The 18,363-nt window shown below is 41.2% G+C and overlaps 1 protein-coding gene across 3 annotated transcripts in view; it reads left to right on the top strand.

Annotated features, from left to right (window-relative positions):
* Positions 1-18,363, top strand: part of LOC119737078 (neurogenic locus notch homolog protein 2-like) — a 67,008-nt gene that overhangs the window by 36,081 nt on the left and 12,564 nt on the right. For 2 of the 3 annotated variants that reach the window (XM_038211162.1, XM_038211164.1), the window contains exons 24-39: positions 508-510; positions 2,009-2,122; positions 2,878-2,991; positions 4,268-4,381; positions 6,235-6,345; positions 7,929-8,042; positions 8,950-9,063; positions 9,781-9,894; positions 10,667-10,777; positions 11,418-11,534; positions 12,566-12,679; positions 13,672-13,785; positions 14,856-14,969; positions 15,522-15,638; positions 16,552-16,911; positions 17,714-17,836. In XM_038211162.1, the coding sequence (XP_038067090.1) occupies positions 508-510; positions 2,009-2,122; positions 2,878-2,991; positions 4,268-4,381; positions 6,235-6,345; positions 7,929-8,042; positions 8,950-9,063; positions 9,781-9,894; positions 10,667-10,777; positions 11,418-11,534; positions 12,566-12,679; positions 13,672-13,785; positions 14,856-14,969; positions 15,522-15,638; positions 16,552-16,911; positions 17,714-17,836 (1,968 nt within the window). The remainder of the gene's footprint in view (positions 1-507; positions 511-2,008; positions 2,123-2,877; positions 2,992-4,267; positions 4,382-6,234; positions 6,346-7,928; positions 8,043-8,949; positions 9,064-9,780; positions 9,895-10,666; positions 10,778-11,417; positions 11,535-12,565; positions 12,680-13,671; positions 13,786-14,855; positions 14,970-15,521; positions 15,639-16,551; positions 16,912-17,713; positions 17,837-18,363) is intronic. The other variant, XM_038211163.1, reaches the window with a different exon arrangement.

Below are 18,363 nucleotides of genomic sequence, written 5' to 3' on the forward strand. Positions count from 1 at the left end.
CTCAGGCATTTAAAAAAATATCTTGTTCGTAGTCATAGTCTAGCCAAATTGTGAGATAGAAACATCGGTCCAACTGTGAGACAGGGGAATCCTTCCAGCCTCGACTCCATGGGCGCGTGGGCGTTCATTCACTAACCCCTGGCCGTGATGAACACGTAAACGACCCTTACCGGCTATTCAGAGCGTATTGCGAGCATATTTTTAAGACTGCACGCCCTATATGTCTCCTGCACGTCACGCACAAACAGTTTTTCCAAGACTTCGCGATGCCTGAAAGGTATATGGATTCTGGAATCCTAATTTAAATGTCTCAAATAGTGGCAGATTTAAATTACACGATTCCAGGGGTTAAGATCGCGCAAGGCATGATGGGAACCAACATGGCGCAGCAAGATCATACCCATGGAAACAAGGTTGCAATCCTTCATAAAATGTGGAGCAACTTTCTGAAGTATTAAACTGTCTTCAAAATTCTTTGTTATTTTTCACCTATGGAACTTTCCACAGCTTGTAAGTATTTTGTGTCTTCACAGAATGTTAAGAATTTTGGGATTGTATTTCTTGATGTCACACATTTGCAAAATTTTTGTTCGTTATGCAGTCTCGTGTTTTTGTTTTTGTTTTTTTGTAGTGTGTCTTTCTTTTCTGCAACGAGTTGTAAATGATGCACTAAATGCAGGTTTTTTTCCCTTTCAAACCTGACTGATTGTTGAAAACTTTGTGCTTTTGAATTATTTGTGACTGCCATGTGCATATTGATTTGCATGCAAGCTTGAAGCACACTGGACTAAAAAAATTTCATCGTATTTGTTATTTTTATTTATTTGGCAATTAAATATATCACACTGGCATGATGTGTATGTACAATATTCGCTCTTTTCACACTTCCGCCAATGGCATGCAGAGCCTCGATCTGGCAATTTTACACAATAAATATAACCGGTTCAGTGATTCCCGTGTCGGGGTTCAGATCACTGAACCGGCTATTTTTATTGTGTAAAGCTGCCAGATAGAGGCTCTGCATGCCCCTTTTGGCGGAGCGTGAAAAGAGCGAATAGTTCTTGTTATAAAGTAAACATTATTGACCTTGTGCAAGGCAGCCATCTTAGGCCAAAAAAAAAAGTCTCTGGTTTCTGGTATGCGCGCGCGTCGCCGTAGCCATGCGCGTCGGCAAAATGAAAAAGTTTTTTTTTTCAATGAAAGATGATGTCTCAAAACCGCCAAACTCACTGGTTTGACTGGAATCCTGCTGCTGCACAATTTTAACGTGTTTTTAGATTGGGTTATGGTCGAGAATAAGCTTTATGTGGCCTCTCTGGACTCCCATATATTTGCACTAAGTCGGGCACCATTTGCAGTCATCAGCCGACATTTGAAGCAAAAAAAATCAGGTAAAAAAAAAAAAAAAGCCGCGTCGCCGCACCTTTTTTGGGCAAGCTCCATACCAGAAACCGGAGACTTTTTTGGGGGCCTGAGAGGGTGTCCTTTGTTGGTTCAATTGCAACGATTGCACAATATACTCGTGCCTATCCAAGCAGATATACTGCCTCTAAGATGGCCACTACGCACTAGGTCTATTAACATTTTAGTGGTAAGTAGTACAGCAGATTGATGATAAGATTGGTCAGTTTGATGATAAAGGCATGGAATTTAGCACACACTGAAGAGTATGTCGTGGGAAAGATATTTGGCTATAGGGCCATCGCAGATTTGTCCTTTAAAAAAAATATCATAGAATAACAAGCAATTTTCAAAATTTAAAAAATGGCAAACATTGCATGTTATTCTATGATATTTTTTCAAAGGACAAATCTGTGATGGCCCTATAGCCAAATATATTTTACATGACATACTTTGAGTGTGTGCCGAATACCATGCTTTTATCATCAAAATGAACAATTCCATCATATTGTGAACCAATCTGCCTGACGAAAACATAATTACTCATTTTGGGTATGCCTTTGGAGATTTTTATTTCAATGTTTGACTTTTCCCTCACGGTTTATAGCCACCAATGAATGCGCCTTGAACCCCTGTGCTAATGGAGGCACCTGCCGTGATCTACAGGCCAACTACGTCTGTGATTGTGTCTCGGGGTACACCGGCAGAAACTGCAATGAAAGTAAGTCCACTTGTGTAAGATTTTGGAGCATGCAAATGATCCAATACCAGGGTGAGAGAGCAGGTCATGGTGGGAGCGTACTGCTCCAACCATGCTCCATGGGAGGTTGGTGTGGGTCTGCTCCATAAAATTGGCCACAAAACTGTGGCTGGTGCATAGAGCTATATTAGGTTACTAGAGCGCTAACTCCTCATTCTTGCGCGCGAAGACGCTTTGAAGCCGTCCTGGGCGCAGACATTTTGAATTTATGTGCGTGTTTGTAGAACATAATCAAAATGGATGGATTGAATTTTAAAATGTGTACTCCAAATGCAATGCGCAAGTGGAAGATATGCCAACAACTTACAGCTTAAAAAACAACATGACGGTTAATCATCACCAGGGGATATACGCACACGCATTGCGTTGTTTGCTTAGAGCAAAATGACGCGCTCATTTGCTGATCGTTCGTTGCGGTTTTGGGCGTATCGGATTCGGTAACGCACCTGTATAGAATACAAACGCAGATATGCAAATAGCCGTACAAAACCCGTACAAAATTTCCAGTTTTGCATAGGTTTGTGCACAAACATGGATGCACCCATCAGGCATTACTTTGTACACTAGTCAGCGCTCTAGTAATTTAATATAGCTCTATGGTTTGGCATAACTCTAAAACACCAGCCTAAAACCAGTGCTGCAAGTGAATTTTTATAGACTCATGCTTTTTAGAGTGTACACCAGCGAATGATCATTCTTCTTCACTTTGTTTCTAGATATCAATGACTGTCTGACAATACTTTGTCTGAACGGAGGGGCGTGCATTGACGGCATCAACGACATAACCTGTAACTGCCGACCAGGGTTCACTGGGAGGTTATGTGAAACAAGTAAGCGACAAGACCTGAATAGGGTATCAATGGACATTCTGTAGAAACTGCACGAAACTGTTGGCTAACAGGTAGGGCTAAGGCCAAAAAAAAAAATAGTCGGTCTCTGGTCAGACCGAAGTTCCGGAATTGATGCGGCGACGCGGTGTTTTTTTTTTTGGTTTTTTTTTTTGCTTTTTAAATTTTTTTTTTTGCTTTTTTTTTTTTTCAAGCTTGAATTGTACAGAGAAGGTGGGTACTATTTTGCTTTTTGTGTCCTCATATACATTGGTGTCCTCCATAATTTGCCTTGGTGCCCTCCATTATTTGCCTTGACGCAATTTCCCCATTCCTCGGTGCTCCTTGGTACAAACATTTGAGGAGGTGCGGCAATAGAGGGCGCTGTTGTAGCTTCCGTGGTAAATTTGAAGGAAAAAAAAGTTGACACGCATGATTAAAATCGACGCGCGCGCTGACCAGAGACCGACTATTTTTTTGGGGCCTAACCAGGAGCAAGTTGCAGTCCAGCACCGTTGGCTGACTGGTGGTTGAATCGTAACTCAGCACATACATCAGACGATACATCAGGAAAACTCAATTGCTTGTCGAGGGATGACTATTACCATCCTTGCGTTTCTACGAGTGACTTATAGCTAGACCCTCTCAAAAAATGTCGAGGAAATTTAAAGTCCATGAAGTTATGAAACATTGGCCAATTTTTATGACAAAAATTGCCGAATTTGGTAGGATCCTGTAGAGGTTAAGATGCATTCATCGCAAACGGGGAGCCCAATTATTATGTAAGAGTAGGGCTGAGTCAATTCATTTGATTAAATATTCAAATATTCGATTATACCAGAAGGCATATTTTTAATCTGATTTTCAGTTTAAAATACCGTCATGAAGGTTTCATCATTATTTTTTTCAACACAGTTTACACCAATATATCTTTACAAGGAATGTTAACTTTGCACATTCATGACTCTTATTTGTCAAAAAATCTATGTCCATATTTTCGGATGGATTCAATATTTAATCGTTGAGCACATAAGGTACTTTTAAGTGTCTGGCAACAACTCAAAATAAGCTTTCAGAATGCTATTTTGTTATTCAAAAAATTGACTTCTCCCCCATTTGTTTCATTGCATTACACATCCGAATATTCAAATCGAAAAAATAAATACTTGAATATTCGATAATCGCTTAAATCTTTGAATATGCGGCACAGCCGTGTATAACGGCCGAGAAATCATTCACAGGTTTTTCATTCTTATGCTATTATTTTGAAATTGCACAGATGTTAATGAGTGCAGCAGTTTCCCATGCGTCAACGGCGGCATTTGCACCGATCATGTCAACCGCTACACGTGCAGCTGTATAGGCAAATGGACTGGCGTCAACTGCGAGACGAGTAAGTATGTCATAAATGCATTAATGAGCGTGCAGATCATGTCGGCCTTCACAACCATAAATGTTGTGTCATTTTGAAAGAAGGACGTGGAAAAAATTCGTTCCAAATTCAAGATCCACTAAATGGGGACTTGGTGAAATGTTGAATGATTGTGCACTATTAGTCTTCAGGACTTACGTAACCGGTTCGAAAGTACATTTTTAAGGTTAATTCCTTTTAAAACCTGAGAGTAATTAAATTTCTTAGTTTAAAACATTTACTCAAAGTCAACATATAATCTTTCTCTTCAGTTGCATGTTTCTTTCATTGTAGCTGTACCTTGAAAATCCTTTGGCCTTGCATGAGGCTGGTAAATTTGAGAAAGAGAAAAAATGGGGTAGTGCAGTCCTTCATTTTTAAGGAGCGCGATCGCGCAGGCGCTCCTACTGCGCTCCTCGACTGTCTCGAAGGAGCGCTAAAAATAGCGCTCCTCAGAAATCCAAAAGAGGGCTCGTCAAACACGGGAAGTTTAAAAATAAGAAGTGATAAAAACGCAAAGGATTTTAAGTCTTAAGCTACACGTATTTTTCGTTGGTATAATGCCCAAACTCACGTTAATATGCCGCTGGACATCGCTAAAAATGAACGAACACCGAGCTCGTACGTACTGTATAAGATCGTGTGTGTACAGCGGTTGTATACTGTGCGTGCACAATCTGCATATCGCGTAGAGCTGCATGAAAACACGTGGGCCCGTACGTGCAAGTGCAGCAATGACTGGTTCCCGCTGCGCCGCGCACTAAGTCCCAATGAAGGCATGATGAAAATGCGGTAACCAGTCAATGTAATAGTCCTGCGCGGTGCAATGCACTGCCTGCCGTACAGTGTTTTGCGTGCAGGCTGGACGGAATAGACGTCGTAAAAATGCCAAGAAAACAACGATTGAGAAGGACGATCTTTGCAAGCTTATTCACAAAACTTGATCTCTCTTGTCTGTGTATGTATTTCCCGTGTTCATGAATTTATTTTGAGGAAGTTTTACTGGTATGTGAAGTGAAACGATGCAGCGTGTTTCACCGAAATCCTATACCGTGAAACGAGTCTCATTGCCGGCCCACCACACACAGTGCATCACAAACGCTCGTACTAGTGCGAAGTTCAGATGTTGTTAGCCAGTTTCTCGTCGTGACTAGCATTGTGTATATGGCATACTTGACCTGCATTTTCCGTTATTTTTAAGATTATCGACGGCAGATATTTTCGATAAAACTTAAGGCAAGTTTGTGTCATTTTGAGGCCCTTTTTGTGAAGCTTTCGTAGAGCAATTGAAATAGTTCAGGCTGAAAATTTCATATAATTTTAACGAATCTGAAAGCAATTTTTCAGTTGCTTTATGTGCCGTTTATTAACTCTCCATTTTCCAAGTATAATCAAGTGATGAACCAACTGACACCTGTATTAAAAAATGGAAGCCTGAGCAGTAGTCAAACCTTTTATTAATCTCCATTTAGTTAGTTTTTTTAAATAAATTTTACCTTGTCTTAGTTACAAAAACGAAAAAAGTAACGCAACTTGAGCATATGTTATTATGCAAAAACTAATAATAATGCAGCCCCTTGAATAAATCCTTATATTCAAAATAAAACAAAAACAATGGTAACCCGTCGTTTTACCGCTGTTTATCCGTAGATTTTAAGGAGAGCGATTTGCTCTCCTCGAATATTTGAGGAGAGCGATTTATAGCTCTCCTGGATTTTCTTTAAATGAAGGACTGGTAGTGCCAGTTTCTTTTTAACAGTGACATCATGCCTGTTCATAACTGATTTTTGTTCACAATGTACTTACTGTGTTTGTCATTCTATAATTACTTGTAGGTCTGAATGAGTGTATGAGCAACCCATGTTCCAATGGTGTGTGTATTGACTTGGAGGACTCATTCAGCTGCTCTTGCACATCTGGCTGGACAGGGGCTCTCTGTAGCGAGGGTAAGTCTACGCTCCTTTCCCTCCCCATCACTCCCACCACATCACTCCCACCCCAATCAGTCCCACCCCATCCCTTTCACCCCATCACCCCCACCCGTATCAACCCCACCCGCATCAACCCACCCCATGCCCCCGATCTACCCCATCACCCCCACCCACACCCCATCACCCCCACCCACATCACCCCACCCCAATCAGTCCCACCCGCATCAACCCCGACCCCTACCCCATCACCCCCTCCCCCATCACTTCCACCCCAATCAACTCCACCCCAATCACCCCACCTCAATCACCCCTACCCCTGGGGCTGCTCCTTGTCTCTCATTGTCTCTGTTGCTTGGCAGATTGATGTGATAAGCAATCATCAGCTTGAGAAAAATGCTGCCCAATATCTGGCTGGTGAAAGTTCAAAAGAAGTTTCTTGAGCTGCAGCTTTCACTCTCCCACATTCAGAGATGCCACTTTTCCGGTTTAAACCGGAATTCTGGGTTGTTGTCTTTTAAATCTCACAAAATTCTGTTTTTTCTGGCCGTCAAAAAAAAAACTGGGAAAAAAGAGAAGAAAAGTGTGGAAATGCATTGATTTTTACCTCGTTTTTAAAAGCGCTCTGGCACAACGTTGTTCGTTGAAGTAGTCTTAAAGACAAGTCTTTGTTGTTTCCGAGCCTGCATGCGATACAGACGGCTGACGTACATGTACATACTTGCACACAGTATACAACGGCGCCTCGCGTGCTGCATGCACCGCGTGTGTGTTGCGTGTTGTGTGCTAAGCACAGTAGCATTCAGCCTGAAAATCAATCCTATCATTTCAGTTATCGGTGGTTCCCGATCGCAGTGACATATGTTAACACATAAAACGCCAAGTACTAACCATGTTTTCGTCGCGCGCATCGCGTAGTGCAAAGATCATGTACGCCGACAGTGTTAAGGAATTATGCATGTTTCCGATGTTTCATGTCGAATATTTCATTGGAAATTCGGGTGGGCAGAAAAAATAATATGAATATGGAAAAATCAAAGTGATTGAACGAGCCGACAGCTTAAAGGCCAGAGAAGCAAAAAATGCATGTTTCCGATGTTTCATGTCGAATATTTCATTGGAAATTCGGGTGGGCAGAAAAAATAATATGAATATAAAAAAATCAAAGTGATTGAACGAGCCGACAGCTTAAAGGCCAGAAAAGCAAAAAAATAAACAGAACTTGGCTTGGCTACAAGGGAAAGATGACAATGGGCACTTAGTGGCATTTTTACAAAGAAATTAAAGTTTCCGTTTTTTTCTTTTCAAATAGCCGTTCCGTTTTTTTTCAAGCAGACACAGTTCCAGTTTTTTTTCAAGCAGACCCTGTGGCATCTCTGCACTTTTCACTGCCTTCAGTTCTACATAAACCACCCTTCACCATTGGAGTCCCTCCGTCTCCTGACGACGGGCAGAGCATACTGTCAGAAACATTGGGTTCTTACTGGTTCTTTTCAGAACCACACAAACTAAAGACAGATTTCATGTCACATGGTGCATCCCCAAGCTTATACCCTTATCTTACAATCTTGTTTTTTGGCGGGTATGTTTTCCATTTGCAGATTTCAACGAGTGTGACAGCAATCCTTGTCTGAACCTTGGCAATTGCATCAATCAGATGAACTCCTTCTCCTGCCAGTGTGCTGCCGGCTGGACCGGAAGGACCTGTGATGGCAGTGAGTATCATTAGACATACCAATCAATATCTCTGTAGAGCTCTCAAACTCCCAGGGAATTGAGTTGTAGTTAGCCATTTGTTCAAAATGCAACTTGGCTTTCCAAAACAAAAATTGATAGTTAACAGTAATCCGATCTCCCTGGATTTTTTTGGCCAAAGTGCCGACCTCAAACTTTTTATTGCCACATTTGGCCAAACGTTTAAGATTTAAGTATATTTTGAAAATAAAAAGTCTTGCAAAGGCCAAAAAAAAAAGTCTCCGGTTTCTGGTATGGAGCTTGCCCAAAAAGTGGTGCGGCGACGCGGCTTTTTTTTTTTTTTTTTTACCTGTTTTTTTTTTGGGGGGGGGGGCTTCAAATGTCGGCTGATGACTGCAAATGGTGCCCGACTAAACTTAGTGCAAATATATGGGAGTCCTGAGAGGCCACATAAAGCTTATTCTCGATCATAACCCCATCTAAAAACACGTTAAAATTGTGCAGCAGCAGGATTCCAGTCAAACCAGTGAGTTTGGCGGTTTTGAGACATCATCTTGTATTGAAAAAAAAACTTTTTCATTTTGCCGACACGCATGGCTACGGCGACGCGCGCGCATACCAGAAACCGGAGACTTTTTTTTTTTGGCCAAATGCAAGGTTTTTTAAATTGGTTAATTCAACAATTAGACAGGTTAATGAAATAAAATAGTATTAATGCTATTACATGTAAAGTAAACAAAACAGCATAAAATACTGACGGACAAGCATAAAAAAAATAACAAAATAACATTTACCTACCTACCTGGATAACTTTTAGGGTGTTACCGTAAACACACAATTGTTTTTCTCGGCCTAACTAAGGAATTGACCAAGCCTTCTTAAGGATTTGTAAAGGCATGTCTTAATTTTTCTTGTCTTCTCCTGCAGATATTGATGAGTGTGTCAGCACTCCGTGTCGGAACGGAGGAACCTGCGTTGATCGGGTCAATAGTTACTCATGTGACTGTGATGCAGCCTGGACTGGCGCGAGGTGCGAAATCGGTAAGTCCAAGAAATTTCCCATCAGTACAGAGGCTTATTGATTATCAATTAATTATTATTCACTCTTTCAGTGCCCGCAAAATTTGAAAAGTTTAACCCTAAAGTGCCCAACTTCGAGCGTTTTTGTTAATTGTTCAAAATTCTGTTAAAAAAAAAGTAAATACGTTTACTCACTAAATTTGTTGTTGCTCTCTGGTATATCCTTGGTATATTGAAAAGTCAATAGACATCACATACATAGTGATACACCCTGAAACACTGTCCTGCACAAAGGGGAATTCCGCACTTTTTGCAGAAAATACAAGTTTTAGTGCGGTGCCCTCTCGCAAGAACTCGAATTAAAAAATAAATATAGGTCGTACATGCATGAAAATGGCACCATTAGAAAGAGCGAGAGCGCCCCCTTTTGATAACATGCTTACTCTACCTCGTACATGTACGAGGTTTGGCAATTTTAATCACGAACATTACCTCGTACATGTACGAGGTTGGCGCTTTCGCACTAAAAAATATACCACGTACATGCACTGAAAGAGTTAACGACTTGTGTATAACTTGTGATTGACTTTTGGGATTGACATTTGGGACACCAAACTTGCTGGACTGAACTCACCTCAAAAAGCCTACAAGTTGCATTTCAGGAGGGGACAAGAATTTGCAAACTTCACTTTCATATATTTTCAAGTTATGATAATCTTCCTTTTTGCTTGTACCTAGGTGTTGATGAATGTGCAAGCAACCCTTGCCTGAATGGAGCTACATGCCAGGACGGGATTGGCCGGTACTCATGCCTCTGCCTTCAAGGCTTCATGGGAACCATTTGTCAAATCAGTAAGAAGAAAAAAACAGCAGTTTTGAATCTGTTTCATACTCAGTGCGAAGCGAACGCAAATGCAAATTTGTGACGTCATGGCAACTTTTTCACGCTGTGAATTTGCAAAAGTTGAACACGTTTCAACTACGGCAAATTTTGCAGTGATTGCTTTGTGACGTCAAATTTGCATTGCATTTGCATAAAGTATGACCGACATTAACTTGAGGTTGATTCCTGAGGTAGCGTGTAAAACCTTGAGAATGGCTTGAGTTACTGCATGCTTTATTTCCCATTCTCCGCTTATCCGATTTTGTGGGAATTCCCCAGAATATTTATCTCCATCATGAAGAAGATTTTAAAAGAAAAACAAGTGATAAGACGAGGTTGAACTCTGAGGTAACCTGTAAAACCCTGTTCAACATTGTGTAAAACCCTGTATAACCGCGAGGTAAACCTTGTGTAAAACCCTTTATAACCGCGAGGTAAACCTCTAGTTACCGTCTGTTAAATTTCTCATTCTCTCTTATCATTTTCTCTTTTCCAGTGGTCTTTTAAGGACAGGAATGATAATTTCCTATTTTAAAAGGATTTCCTATTTTTTCCCCTTAATTTCCTTTTTCCTCCAGTTTCAGCATTCTGTATTGTACACATTACACTTTTTCCTGACTAATTCTCTCTCTGTCTCTGTAACCATTGAAGGAGGGGAAGGGCGTGTTGGGCCAAAAACCTTTTTAAAATGTACATGTTGAAAAATGGTGTGGTTATCTTTTGATTCCTCCATTTCTGCAGATATTGATGAGTGTCGTAGCAACCCTTGCTTCAATGGCGACTGTACGGATCTAGACAATGGTTACAACTGCACATGTAGACCGGGCTGGACTGGTACCCAGTGTAGTATAGGTGAGTCACTCATTAGAAACTGTGAGGTACAGATATTCAGTGATTTAGAGGTACATGTACCTGTCTGGGTGTTGTAGGACTCGAGTCCAGGACTCGGACCTGAGTCGGACTCGAGTCACATTGAAAAATGACTCGGACTCGGACTTGACCATGATGATTTGGACTTGAGTTTGGTGACTCGTGACTTGAGTCACATATTTTTATAAAAAGAAAAAACATAACGTTGCGTATTTGTGCCACGAAGCATAGCATTCTGTTTTACTCCAAAGACAAAACATGGCGCCCCACAAAATAGTATCCATAGTGCCTGCACGACGATTTCTTTCTGACTAAAAGTAGATTTTGCAGTTACGGCGGAGAATCGGACAGTGAAGATGCATTGGTAATTTTCGGAAAGCAAATTTTCACGCAGACGGTCCTATTCAGGCTCATTATGGAGAACAATTGTCCGACATGTTCAAAGTGTGGATTCGCAATTCCGAATCCACACTTTACTAAAGATTCGTCGTTCCGAATCCACACTTTGTGACCAGTATAAGAGATTCATAGATCCGAATTCACACTTTTAACAATAGTGTGACGTCATAGCAATGGATTAAGTAAAAATAATTAATCATTAAACATCTTGTTTTCCCCATAGATATTAACGAGTGCGCCCCTGTCAACCCGTGCCAGAATAACGGCTTGTGTGTCAACCAAGAGGCAACGTTCATCTGCCATTGTCAGCCTGGCTGGACGGGACAGCTGTGCGACATAGGTGGGTGACATCATGACCTGTGTGTGACCTCATGACATTTTGGTGACCTCTTGACTTTTTAGTGACCTCTTGATCTGCATGTGACCTCTTGATCTTCTTGTTGCCATTTTCTTGTACGTGACCTCTTGCTTGTAAACCGGTTGACCTGTGTTTGACCTCTTGTGTGTGACCTCTTGAGCTCTGTGTGACCTTTCGACCCGTTTGCAACCTCTGGACCTGTTTCCAACCTCTGGACCTGTTTGCGACTTCTTGACTTGTTTGTGACCCGTTTGCCACCTTGACTTGACCTGTTGGTGACCTCTTGACCTTCTGTGACCTCGTCACCTGTGTTTGGCCTCTTTGTTCATGATTTAGCTGTTTCGTGCACTTTTCTTGTTGAAACCGTTCTGTTGCCTTCTACCCTGGTGGTGCCTAGGGGTCAAAGGATTGTTGGGGAGAGGTCATTCCCTATCTGTATCCGTAGACTGTGGAATGACTTCCCATCAACCATCAGATCGGCTCCTAACCCACACAAATCCAAACATCCCTTGAAAACCCATCTATTTGGATCATTTTTCTTTAAACATTCACTGTTTTTTTGCATTTTGATATTTTTTCATTTGTTTTGTTTCATTCTTTTTCTTTTTTGGGGCAAAATACAATGATCATTTGGAACACGATCAAGCTAAATGAGTCATTTGTCGACCCTGGTCAATTTTTTTTTTTTTTAAGATTTGACAAGAGCGCAATCTCTGCATTACTGATGTGAAAACCGCATGCTGATACCATCTTTAGTTCAACAATTATGGAAGTCGGAACACCAAAAGATGTGATGAAGTGGCCCTATTTTGGCCTGTATCTCCAAATGAAAGTTCCCAACAAATGACTCATTTAGCTTGTTCGCATCACATTGTATGAAATTGCGCTTTATAAGTGCTAATATTTTTCATTATTGTTATTATCATAAAAAGGTCGTGAATTTTTATCAATTTAATGTCAAGTCTCGAAGATTTCTTGTAATCTTCTTCTTCTTGTGTCAAACCCTCTTCAAGATGTGGATGAGTGTTCCAACGCTCCTTGCTTGAACCAAGGAGTGTGTGTGAATCTTCTGAACTCCTTCCGTTGTGACTGCCCAGCAGGCTTCATTGGCTTCACTTGCGAAACCAGTAAGTAATCGTCATTCTACAAGCATTAGAGCAATTATAGCTTTGTCACTTACTGACATAATTCACTTCACCCTGTGAGGAAATTACAATAGTCATTGTTTATTGTAGCTGCGGCCGATTTCACGATACTTAAACACTAGTCCACTTGTTTCACAATTTATTGTGCAAGATCGCGTAACGTTTCATGCTGTGCAACATTTTCAGTTACGACAATTACACGAAAGTTTCACGTAATTAAGTCAGCAACTTGCGCAACATATTATGGTGTTACTTGCACAATCAATAGGTGACGTAAGTTGTGGCCTAGTAACTGAAAATGGCCTAGTTTACCAGCAAATCGTGATCGTCGTGGAGCCTGTCATTGCACAACTTTCATATAAAGGTTGATGCAGGACACTCACAACTTTGCGTTTGAAGTAAAAGAATTGCTATTTTACTTCTGACAAAGGTTTCAGAGTTGTAGCAAGATTCGGAATATAGTCGGACAAAATTATTTTCAAATGGTGGGTGGAGGTGATTTAATGACTGTTTCATAAATGAACAAAATCATACACAAATAGCCATCGTAAATGCTGTCCAAGATTTTTAGATTTATTAAAACGTTGCACGGCTACGCCTAGAGTTTTGCAGGGTTGTTTATCATTCTTATACTACTGAAGGGAATGCATTCTTTGTTTGACTTAACAGTTGTTTTGAGTTATCAGAGTTTGACTCATTGAGATTTCACTGTACCTAAACAGCATTCTCAATGGAAGGAGAACGATTAAAAATGTGATGAATTAGTAGTTTTGAGAAAATCACGCTTACTTGACTTTTTTGTGCCACAAAACACCAAAGATTACAATTTAGTAAGAGACTTGCAATAATATCTTAAGCCCAAACCTTTCTTTTTCTGTGATGACATCACAGCCATGCTCATGAATATGCAAATTTTTAAATACAAGTTTATGTCTACAAATTTTCATTTGACTTTTGTTTTTGTTTTTGTGCAGACATCAATGATTGTGCCTCCATTCCATGTCTGAACCGCGGACTCTGTATTGACGGCATACTGAGCTATACCTGTCAGTGTTTGGCTGGCTATGCTGGTGAACGCTGCCAAACTAGTAAGTTGCCATTTACCCATGATAGATGCATGTTTCTGAAAGTGGGTGTGTTTTTTTTATATGTGGGGCAGCTAATGCAAACTGCCCATTGACTGGAATAAATGAAAATGTACAAAGTGAAAGAAATTTTAGGGCCTCAAATTTTGATCCCATCTTGTTGTCTTTGAGTGATGTTCTACTAAAAATTGTAGTCCCTAGAGATCAAAAGATACATTTTAAGTGCTTTTCATTGCAGAAGAACTTGTGTCCATATGCACGTGTTGTTTGTTGGTCTCTCTTAGTTTCTTTACACAAATTTTGACACAGGAAATCCAAAAGTAAGGGGCAAAATTAGTTATTTTCATATTTTTAGGGAAGGAGGAGCTAATCTTGATCCTAGTGTGCTCCATCTGCTATTACAGTTGTTTAAGTTGCATAAAGAAATTGCCTGGAGCAGGGTTTCAGCCTGCGACCTCCAGATTGCCGTTCCAGTGCTCTACCAACTGAGCTATCAAGCCCTATGTTGGCGGTTCCCCATTTTGTCATTGTCTTTGTTCAAGGGGCGCTAGTCAGAAGCCATAAATGGCTTGGGTGGCTTGTGCGTAAAGCGCTCGCCTGTCACCAAGGTGACCACGGTTCGAATCCTGGCCGCGGATCGCATGTGAGTCGAGTTTTGCGTTGTTTCTCTCCTGAGGGTTTTTTTCTGGGCCCTTCGGTTTTCCTCCCTCCGGAAAAATCAAACACTTTCGATATCAAGCTGTGCTCCGTGGTGATATATGGGTCGATGTGGCCGGCAGCCATAGGCGCCTTTACGTGCAAGCGGCCCGACCACGTTGTAGCCGCGTCCTTCGCAGCTGCGAGTAAGGATGATTAGCCTCCCAAATTATAAATCTGTATAGGCCTTGATTAGATAACTTGAGGCAAACCTGGCAAATAGCAAATGGGGATCGCTACGAGAGAATACAGATTTTTGTTTCAAATTTGCAAATAAACCACAAAAGGAAAATTGACTAGGTGCAGTATATTCACTTTTGAAAATAACCGCTTAGCAAATTTTCAGCATCTCTAACTCCTCGGTTTGTTTGTTTCAGATGTTGATGAATGCCTGAGCAACCCTTGTCAGAACAACGCTCTGTGCTTGGACGTCATCAATGGGTACACCTGCGAATGTGTCAGAGGCTTCACTGGAATCCACTGCCAGACCAGTGAGTTTGGATTGGTCGTTATTTATTTCACAATATGTCCTACATTTGGAACTGTAAGAACTTACATTTGGAACTCTAATGACCCAAAGTACAGTGAAAGGCCGCTATAATGAACATTTGGTTATAACGAACATCCAGACAGGCTCCCGAATCACTATAACGAACAACCACTATAGCGAACACTTTCTGTGGACCCCATCGTGCTTGTTATAGCAGGGCTTCACTGTATACCCTTTTTTCAAGTTGTTCAAAAAGTATAGATTTTGTTTCATTTGACAGTATTTCAGATAATCAGGATTATTTGTCTATGCTTTTTGTGGTGTGACAACCGTAAAAAAAAAAAAACAATCTTGGAATGTAGTACAAAACAAAAACAGTATTTTTGGAAAGACAGATAAAGTGTAGAGTTTATTCATTGGAAAATACTTATTTCTTCCCTACTTCATAAGGAAAGCGACATCCATTTAAGGGAATCCTCAGCAGAGCACGGATATAAAAGCTTTATAAAGTGGATTTCATGTTGCTGTTATATGTTCTAATTGTACCTTGCAGATATTGATGATTGTCGGAACACCAATCCTTGTCTGAACGGTGGCTCTTGCAACGACGGCATCAATAGCTATACCTGCCAATGTCTACCAGGATGGAGTGGGGGCAACTGCCAATTCCGTACGCCTATTCTTCTTTTATTTCAATTGGGCCATCATCGTATTCTAGCCCTGAGTATTACACCATAGGGCTGTGCATCGTAGCCGGGTCCCCCAGTACCCGACTGCTGATGTCAGGAACCCAGTTCCAGATTGTGGTGTGAGAAAAAAGTCCAAGTATTTGCAAAGATTTTGAGCCAGCACAGCCTTGCCTCAAAAGCTTGATTCCTACTATACCACTCGATAGTGTACTATACTACTTGTTATTGCTTTGGAAAAGCACTGGACTATGGTTTTGGACTCATGGCCTACACTTTTAGTATGTTGACCAGTGAGGGTTTGAGAATTATACATCATGAATATGTATGAGGTGTAGCAAATGTCTGCCAGTCAGCCCCTTTGGCATTCATACATCATGAATATGTATGAGGTGTAGCAAATGGCTGCCAGTCAGCCCCCTTTGACGTTCATACATCATGAATATGTATGAGGTGTAGCAAATGGCTGCCAGTCAGCCCCTTTTATTTGACGTTCATACATTATGAATATGTATGAGTTGTAGGAAATGTCTGCCAGTCACCCCCTTTGGCATTTATACATCATGAATATGTATGAGGTGTAGTAAATGTCTGCCAGTCAGCCCCCTTTGACGTTCATACATCATGAATATGTATGAAATGTAGCAAATGTCTGCCAGTCAGCTCCCATTGACGTTCATACATCATGAATATGTATGAGGTGTAGTAAATGTCTGCCAGTCAGCCTCCTTTGACGTTCATACATCATGAATATGTATGAGGTGTAGCAAATGTCGGCCAGTCAGCCCCCTTTGACGTTCATACATCATGAATATATGCATGAGAGGTGTGTCTATTTTCCTCCAAGCAACCCGAAGAACGTTTCTTAATTTGATTCTCCCATTTTCTGTATCGCAGGTGCTCAGTGTGTGGCCAACTACACCATTCCCGCCGGCGGTAGCGCTAACATTGCTTCACCAGAATTCCCCTCCAACTATCGCAGCAACGAGGAGTGTCGCTGGTTCATCTTCGCCCAGCCCGGCAAGCACATCCTGGTGCAGTTTGACGACTTTGCCACGGAGTCGCAGTATGACTACGTCAGCGTGGGTAACGGCGTGGACCCCAGCGATTTGGGCTCGCAAGTTGTCCACTACGCTGGTATGAATCTACCGCCCGCCTTCCTGGCGACCGGTAGCGTGGTGTGGGCGACGTTCATCACTGACCACTCCAAGACTGAGAAGGGATTCAGTATCACCTTCATGGAGCGAGACAATGCTGGTGGGTAGCTTTCCAGTCTAGATGAGTCCACAATCAAGGGCGGATCTAGGGGGGGGGGGCCAAAGGGGGCCATGGCCCCCCAAAAAAAACGAAACCAATTGTTTGGTTTTTTTATGTGACGTCGCAATAAAGGCAGGCAATGAGTACACCACCATCTTTTCCTCAAAAAACATTGGCTAAAGTGGTCAGAAATTGCCTCAGATCGCACCACAGAGCATCGAGAATCCAAAAAAAAATTTGACCCACTTTTTGGGAGACACAAAAAATTTTTGGCCCCCCCAAAAATTGTGTTCTGGATCCGCCCTTGTCCACAATGAAAGGCCATTGCTTTTTAACTTGCCTGTCATGCATACACTGAGTGTAATAAATGCTTGGAAACTGTGTAACAAAATCAGGACTACAGACAATTCCGCTGAATAAAGGTGGAAGTCTTGACTGAAGTGATACCAAGCGTGCATGTCCACGGATCACACAAAAGGTGTGTGTTCTTTCAGCAAAACGAAAACAATTCACACACATCCTTATGTGATTTGTTTTTGTGTTGCTGAGAGAACACTGCACTTTTTTGTGATCCGTGGACAGAATCTTAAAACGGCGGCTGTGTTTAAAACACCCTTACTTGAAAAGTACATGAGTGATTTGAATGATTTTTGTACTAATCGAAAGCTTATGAATTGGGCTTTCATATCCTAGATATTGAAAGTGCTACATGCAGAACTTCACTACAAAAATGGTCCCGACATTTGGGTTTCATTTATTTTACTCACCCTGTATATACATATTTATGTTGACTGTTCTACAGATCTCGACAATGAATGTCTGAGCAACCCTTGCTTGAACGGAGCTACGTGCGTCAACAGTGTCGGCAAGTACGTCTGCATGTGCCACCGTTACTTCACCGGAACCAACTGTGAAACGGAACTGGGTAAGTGCGGACAAGTTGATCAAGTTAACTTCAGATCCTTTTACTATAATAGAATAACATTTTCTGTCCAATAAATTAGTTTCTGCAAGTTTGTGTTCTGTCACACTATCAAAAAGATGAATGTAAATCTTCCTTTTCAGGGGTTTTATGGTATTGAAGACCAACATGACATTGACATTTTGGAAGACTGCTGACATATAGGCGTTCAATTTCAAACAGATCTTGTTCACACAGATTTTTTTTTTTTTATTCATGTGCCCTACATTAAAGGCTGAAAAATCCTTTTTTGAGTAATGCCCTATTAATTTTTTTTTCTTCAGAAGTCAGGCCTACAGTGTTATAAAGGACCTTCTTCTATTAAGGTTAAACAAATTTGATTTTATTTGTATTACTCATTCATAAATACCTAAGACAGTTTACCCATTCCTATTGGTCGAGAGCCCGTCACGTGGCGGGTCTTAAACGGATGATAGAAACATGGCTAGCTGGTCTTAAACACTTTTCCAGTGTCAGCTGAAATTTGGACT

This window comes from Patiria miniata, unplaced genomic scaffold (assembly GCF_015706575.1).
Source record: "Patiria miniata isolate m_02_andy unplaced genomic scaffold, ASM1570657v1 HiC_scaffold_3, whole genome shotgun sequence".
Classification (NCBI taxonomy): domain Eukaryota; kingdom Metazoa; phylum Echinodermata; class Asteroidea; order Valvatida; family Asterinidae; genus Patiria; species Patiria miniata.